At 46.9% G+C, this 8,158-nt stretch overlaps 1 protein-coding gene across 1 annotated transcript in view; it reads left to right on the top strand.

Annotated features, from left to right (window-relative positions):
* Nucleotides 1-8,158, top strand: part of LOC311223729 (traf2 and NCK-interacting protein kinase-like) — a gene marked incomplete at its 5' end in the record, with an annotated part of 29,155 nt that overhangs the window by 1,230 nt on the left and 19,767 nt on the right. The window contains 4 exon segments of the mRNA XM_084308501.1: nt 490-633; nt 830-930; nt 932-965; nt 5,262-5,362. Coding sequence (XP_084164627.1) covers nt 490-633; nt 830-930; nt 932-965; nt 5,262-5,362 — 380 coding nt within the window.

Below are 8,158 nucleotides of genomic sequence, written 5' to 3'. Positions count from 1 at the left end.
TGTGTCTCTGTGTGTGTGTGTGTGTTTCTCTCTCTGTGTGTGTGTGTGTGTCTCTCTCTGTGTGTGTGTCTCTGTGTGTGTGTGTGTGCCTCTCTCTCTCTGTGTGTGTGTGTGTGTGTGTGTGTGTGTGTTTCTCTCTCTGTGTGTGTGTCTCTCTCTCTCTCTCTCTCTCTCTCTCTCTCTCTCTCTCTCTCTCTCTCTGTGTGTGTGTGTGTGTGTGTTTCTCTCTCTCTCTCTCTCTCTCTCTCTCTCTCTCTCTCTCTCTCTCTCTCTCTCTCTCTCTCTCTCTGTGTGTGTGTGTGTGTGTGTGTGTGTGTGTTTCTCTCTCTCTCTCTCTCTCTCTCTGTGTGTGTGTGTGTGTGTTTCTCTCTCTCTCTCTCTCCCTCTCGCTCTCTCTCCCTCTGTGTGTTTCTCTGTGTGTGTGTGTGTGTGCGTGTGTGCGTGTGTGTGTGTGTGTGTGTGCGTGTGTGTGTGTGTGTGTGTGTGTAGGGGTGAACCTGCTGGTGGGAACAGAGAATGGCCTGATGCTGCTGGACAGGAGCGGTCAGGGGAAGGTGTACAACCTGATCACCAGGAGACGCTTCCTGCAGATGGACGTCCTGGAGGGGCTGAACGTCCTGGTCACCATATCTGGTACGAGACACACAGTGTTACATTGTGACGGAACAGAACAGAACAAGGATTGGCTTTCAAACCATCAAATGATCCCAAATCCTTCTCTCTTTTATATCTACTCCTTTTTTCCATCTCTCTCTCTCTCTCTCTCTCTCTCTCTCTCTCTCTCTCTCTCTCTCTCTCTCTCTCTCTCTCTCTCTCGCTCCTCCTGCAGGGAAGAAAAACAAATTACGTGTGTACTACTTGTCGTGGCTAAGGAACAGGATATTACACAATGACCCGGAAGTAGAGAAGAAGCAGGGCTGGATCACAGTGGGGGGAACTAGAGGGATGTGTGCATTATAAAGTCGGTAAGGGCTGTGCGTTTCTCTACCAGGATATACAGTGTGTGTGTGTGTGTGTGTGTGTGTGTGTGTGTGTGTGTGTGTGTGTGTGTGTGTGTGTGTGTGTGTGTGTGTGTGTGTGTGTGTGTGTGTGTGTGTGTGTGTGTGTGTCTGTGTGTCTGTGTGTCTGTGTGTGTGTGTGTGTGTGTGTGTGTGTGTGTGTGTAACATTACCCCCCCCCCCCCCCCCCCCCCCCGGCCAAGAGGGATATTAGGCGTACTAGGCTTCAGGCAGGGCTGCTCTGCTGCACTTATAACCACAATACAGTTTGAATGGTAAACTAACAGCATTTATTCAGCTCTTTAATCCATTGCCTCACGTTCACCCCATTCACTACAGACATTCACACACCGCGGAGGCGACCATGCAAGGTGCCAGTCAGGGTTGCGTCTATTCGAAAGGCAACCGGTTCATGCGTTTTGCGAATCTGATTGGCCACTGACGTTTCTGGTCATGTGACATGTGCGCCCAATCGCGTGACGCGCCCATTTCCGCCTCGACCAGCAGCAAACTACCTAACGCCTAGTTATCACTGGTTAAGCTTAGGCGACTCTTTCGAAGTTGGTTAAGGTTAGAGTTTGGAATCAGGGCTGGCGTTCTATCGCCCTGCTCTAAGACAAACTCTAACCTTAACCAACTTCGAAAGAGTGCCTAAGCTTAACCGGCGAAAGAACTTGCTGTCACACGATTGGTGCGACCAGAAACAGCAGTGGCCAATCAGAGCGCAAAACGCGAACGCGGAAGCATGAACCGGTTGCCTTTAGACGCGTCAGGGTCAGGTTAAGTGTCTTGCTGAAGGAGGAGCTGGAATCGAACCAGGAACCTTCACGATTACCGGATGACCGCTCTACCTTCTGGGCCACTGTCGCGCCCCCCCCCCCCCCCCCCATACGAATGGGATCACCCCACCTTGTTTACATTTAATTCACTAGATTCAATGTGAATTTTTTACCGCAAACACGTTCTCCACCACAGAGTAGCGACAAGTCAACTCAGGCTTTTCAGACGCGCTCCACCACCGCCGCTGATTCATCTTTCAATAATTGCACCGCGAGCGAAAACATTGGGATAAACATTGACAGGTCGAGAAGGAACCGTCTCTCGCAACGTCTGACGGATGTTAGAAGGGAGTTAATGAGGATGTTGACGGCATGGCGGAGAACCGGGAGATTAAAGATGAAAAGAAAAGATGAAAAGATTGTTTACCGTCTGAGATGACAGTAGAGACGTTGTCTAAAAGCAATACAATGGTCCTCCTTCATTGTAGTTATTGTCTTGTTCCTACATATCGCAGCCTAAACCATGTCAGTAACAACCAGTAACTTTTTTTCCTTTTTGATCCACTTTTTCTCCCCATTTTCTATTTTCTCCCATCCCAATTTCGTATTACCCAATTCTTCCCTCCCCTGTCTTGAACGTTGCTAGACTATGCCTCCCACAGGTCGGCTGTAGTGAGGACAGAAGCCTTGCATCACGTGTCCCCTCCGGTACACGAGGAGGCAGCCTGTCGCATCTTTTCACCGCAGCAGCTCGAACTCTCAGTGGCGAGGAGTAACGCGTGGGAGGCTCACGCTGCCCCCGCTACTTCCTGCTTCCGCCGCACCGGCGTCACCCAACCGACCTGTAGGAGTCGCTGTCCACAACGTCCAATCCCCACCCACCGGCTTTCCCACCCTCTAACACTTGCCAATTGTGTTAGTATGAACGACCGGCCAGCCGGTAGCAACGCCGAGAGCTGGGCTCGAACCCCTTTTATTTTATCATTTGTGTTATGTAGGGATTTTCATCCCCCTAGTGGTTGTTTTGAAGTATTCAGGGTTTGTTTCAGGTACTGAAGATATCGGTTGTCGACTTTGGTCTATTTATGTGCTGAGCCACGCCCTTTTGAAGTGTATTGGTCAATATCATGTCGTCAGCTTGTGACTGCAACTTGTTCCTGTTTGCGGACGACTCAGCCCTGCTGGTCTCTGACAAGAACAAATTACAGGTTGAAAAAACCCTCAGCTCAGAACTAAGCAAAATCTGCATATGGCTCGCTGATAACAAACTATCATTACACATGGGCAAAACAGAGTCCATTCTCTTCGGTTCAAATAACAAACTCAGCAAGACCGACGGCTTCTCAGTTACAGTGGGTGACAATATTGTCACAAGGAAAGAAGATATTACCTACCTGGGTTCCATCCTAGAGGCAAATCTTTCCTGTGACAAAATGGCATCCAATGTAATAAAAAAAAGTCAACCAACGAACTCGTTTCTTGTACCGGATCTCCTCACTGATAAACAAGAATACCCTGAAGACTCTAGCAGGAGCACTCATTCAAGGGTACTACGACTATGCTTGCACCTCATGGTACCAAAGCACCTCAAAGGCGCTAAAAACAAAATTACAACATCTCAAAACAAACTGGTCAGACTACTGCTTGACCTTACTCCTAGAACCCACCTCACCCCTGCCCACTTTGACAACCTAGGATGGCTTAGAGTAGACGACAGAGTACAGCAACTTGCAATGGGCCTGGTCTACAAGATACACTACACGACCAAGGTACCCATGTACATGACTAAATACTTCCCAAAGGTCAGTGAATACCACGATCACAACACCAGAGGGAGCTCCACAAATCATGTTAAACCCAGATTCGGCTCAAACAAGGGACTAAACACGTTTCGCAATTATGCCACATCAATGTGGGAACGCCCTACCCAAAGCTGTAAAGGAATGTGAATCACTACCCACTTTCAAAAACACTCTCAAAAAACACCTAAGGGAGACTGCAACTCGAAACTGGCCCCTGTAAATGTCCGAACACAACCCCCGCCAATGTACAGTAAATTACCAAGTATGGTCTTGTCAATAATCCAATGTACAGTGTTGTTTGTACAGTTGTACAGTGTCCCCCACCCCCTCCTACCCACCCCCCCCACCCACCCACCCAACCACCTCCAATGTACAGTCCCCACCCACCCCTCCTACCCAACCCCCCCCCCCCCCCCCCCCCCCCCCCCCCCCACTCCTACCCCCCCCCCCCCCCCCCCCCAACCACCTCCAATGTACAGTCCCACCCCCACCTACCCAATCCAATGTACAGTTTCTACGCCTAATGTATATACTCTTTTCTTTCTGGACTCTTTTTGTATCACAAATACAGTACTGTAATTGCAAATCTGGTATGTCATAAATGTATAGATGTAGCAGTACTGTCTATCTGTATGTCATGTATGTCATATATGTTACGATGAATTGGAAATGGGGGACCCTGGTGTAAACAAGACGAAAGTCTTTCTCTGGTCTGCATCCCCGTAACAATTGTATGTATTGAGCTGTACTGCACTGTACCCATTCTGCAATCTGTTAATAAAGTTTTCATTCATTCATTCATTCATTCATTCATTCATTCATCTTCAACACGCCATTAGGCCGACAGTGGCTCAGGAGGTAGAGCGGTGGTCTGGTAATCGGAAGGTTCCCGGTCCGATTCCCGCTCCTTCCAGGCAGCGTGTCGAAGTGTCCTTGAGCAAGACACTTAACCCCTAACTGCTCCCGATGTGCAGGTTGGCACCTTGCATGGTCGCCTCCGCCGTCGGTATGTGAATGTGTGAGTGAATGGGCGAGGAACAAAATTGTAAAGCGCTTTGGATAAAAGCTGCTATATAAATGCACCATTTACCATTTTATATCAACAAACCATATACGAATTTTGATCATCCTGTTCCAGTAATGATCCACAGAAAATGTGGTAGCAGTCAGAACTTGTGTTTAGGAGGAGAACATTTGTTTGTTGAGGCACATTTGTAGAGTGTGGGTAGATGGATGTCTTTACCAAGTGTAGTCTAAATCTGACTAACGGCATAGGAGTTATGACCTTTGAAAGCTTTGAACCTTTAATTATAGCGCCTCCATCAGGCCGATTGGGGAAATGTCCCAGGAGTCATGTCCCTGGTCTGCTGTCAGCCTACTACGTGGCCAATGTCCTCCACTACGGCCCTTTAGTTGGCGAGCTAGGAGGAGCATCACACACACACACACAGCCTGGCGGCGTGGAGATACCTCCAGCCGGTCGTCTCTTAACCCTTCCACTGCCACACGACAGAAGGTTAACCCTTTACTATCACACAACCGACGCGATGCTCCATCATTGGTTGTGTGTGATAGTAAAGGGCTAACCTTCTGTATTGTCACAGTGTCAAAGGGTTAAACCGGCTGTCGTGTGGCAGTGAAAGGGTTAACTCTTTTTTTTTTTTTTTTTTTAACTCTTTCAGTGAAATACGAGAGGATCAAGTTCCTGGTGATCGCTCTGAAGAACTCTGTGGAGATTTATGCCTGGGCTCCCAAACCCTACCACAAGTTCATGGCCTTCAAGGTAGGACACACACACACACACACACTACACAGAGGCCCCCGGGCACACGTGCACAGACACACACACATACTACACAGAGGCCCAGAGCACACGTGCACGTACACACACATACTACACAGAGGCCCAGAGCACACGTGCACGTACATGGACTGCATACACACACATGTGCAAAGTTCACAGATGTGTACGTACAGTACGGAGTCCACATACATACATACACACACACACACACACACACACACACACACACACACACACACACACACACACACACACACACACACACACACACACCACACACACACACACTTACTCGGGCTGTCGACGAATATTCTATAGTTTAATTGATAATCGAATTGTAAAAAGAAACATAAATTCAATTGTGAACATTTATATTTGATTGTGAAGAAAAACAGGGCTGTCTCTTTCTTGACTCCTGGCGACGAGGGAGTTAGCGTAGACTGCAAACGAAATGGAGGTCTATTCCTTCAGCTGAGAGAACCTGACAATAATTCCACAACAATTGCATGACATGATGTCAGAGTTCAGAACCCAATGAACCCCATCTTGACAGCCCTACCTCACTCACTCACTCACTCACTTCACTCACTCACTCACTCACTCACTCACTCACTCACTCACTCACTGCACTCACTCACTCACTCACTCACTCACTCACTCACTCACTCACTCACTCACTCACTCACTCACTCACTCACTCACTCCCTCACTCACTCACTCACTCACTCACTCACTCACTCACTCACTCACTCACTCACTCACTCACTCACTCACTCACTCACTCACTCACTCACTCACTCACTCACATCACTCACTCACTCACTCACACTCACTCACTCACTCACTCACTCACTCACTCACTCACTCACACTTAACCCCCTAGCCCCCTTGGCACCTTGCATTGTTGCCTCTGCCGTCGGTGTGTGAATGTGTGAGTGAATGGGTAAAAGGCAGGGGTGTAAAGTACTTGAGTAATTGTACTTCGTTACAATACTTAAGTACTGTTTTGGGGGATTTGTACTTTACTTGAGTATTATTAGGTTTGTATACTTTGTACTTTTACTCCATTACATTTCAGAGAAAAAAAAACATACTTTTTACTCCTTACATTTAAAATGCAGACCTACAAAGTACAAAGTACAAATCTCACAGGTCCAACCATTTTAATTGTTTATCTGGCCGAACTAATGTTAACTTTATTAATCCTGCGACCGCAGGTAAACAGCCAATCAAATCCCCATCAATGGAAAATGAACCCGCCCATACCCATGCTGATTGGTCCTTGTGCAACCATATAGTTAAATGTCTTATACAGGATATAACCCCAATACCTGCTATCTAATACCCTACACACATATGCTCTAGCTCGTACCCCCCCCCCCTCCCGGACCCCCCATTGGATAATCCATCCATTATCCCTCACTCCTAACCAGACACTACCATTATATGCTAGCTTTTATTTTCTCCACCACTTCTAACCACATTGTCATTTTGGATTCATTGAGACCCAAAATTCTTGCTGTAGATATTTCTTGATAAATCACATCGAGATATGTAATAATCCAGACCTTTCGGCACATTTTTTCCGGTTGGAACCATCGTGATGCTACTCCAGCATTCTGTCTTTAATATTGTGATATTATTCAGGGTACTCCAGTATTCTGTCTTTAATATTGTGATATTATTCAGGATACACCATTCTGTTTTTAATATTGTGATATTATTCATGCTGTGATGTGAATGCCGTCCATGTTAGTTTACCTTCATTGTATATCGCAGAACACATTCCATTGTGGGCAGAGTGTCTGCTTGGTTTCATTCCAGCCTTGCCTAAACACCAGCTGATGATTTCACTAATTGGTTCACCTCTTCAACTAACTCACCTGGTGCAATGTATAGTTAAAATGAAAACTTGGCCCACGATGGAATGAGTTTGAGACCCCTGGTATATCCCTTTAAAAAAATGTACTTTTACTTTTTAGTACTTAAGTACATTTAAAAGTAGGACTTTTTGACTTTTACTCAAGTGTGTTTTTAGCCAGATACTCTGACTTTTACTTGAGTCAGATTTTGAGACGGTACCCATACTTTCACTTAAGTATAATTTCTGGGTACTTTTTACACCCCTGGTAAAAGGTGAGGGGGGGGATTTAAAGCACCATTTACTCACTCACTCAGTGAATAACAGAAGTCCTCATCATCATGCCTCAGATTTGATTGATCTATCAAATGATCAACTCTCCCCTCTATCTCTCTCTGTCTCCCTGTCTCCCTTTCTCTCTCCTCCTCCACCTCTCTCTGTCTCCCTGTCTCTCTTTTTCTCTCCTCCTCTACCTCTCTCTGTTTCCTTGTATCCCTTTCCCTCTCCTCCTCTACCTCTCTCTCTGTCTCTCTGTCTCTCTTTCTCTCTCCTCCTCCACCTCTCTCTCTGTCTCTCTGTCTCTCTTTCTCTCTCCTCCTCCACCTCTCTCTCTGTCTCTCTGTCTCTCTCCTCCTCCACCTCTCTCTCTGTATCCCTGTCTCTATTTCTCTCTCCTCCTCCACCTCTCTCTCTGTCTCCCCTGTCTCTCTTTCTCTCTCCTCCTCCACCTCTCTCTCTGTCTCCCTGTCTCTCTTTCTCTCTCCTCCTCTACCTCTCTCTGTCTCACTGTCTCTCTTTCTCTCTCCTTACCTCTCTCTTTGTCTATCTTTTCTCTCTCCTCTCTCTCTCTGTCTCCCTGTCTCTCTTTCTCTCTCCTCTCTCTCTCTCTCTGTCTCCCTGTCTCTCTTTCTCTC

Source organism: Notolepis coatsorum (genome assembly GCF_963971535.1).
Source record: "Notolepis coatsorum genome assembly, chromosome: 2".
NCBI classification, from domain to species: Eukaryota; Metazoa; Chordata; class Actinopteri; order Aulopiformes; family Paralepididae; genus Notolepis; species Notolepis coatsorum.
Note: the sequence above shows the minus strand (reverse complement) of the source record. Positions and strands in the feature narration are given on the sequence as shown.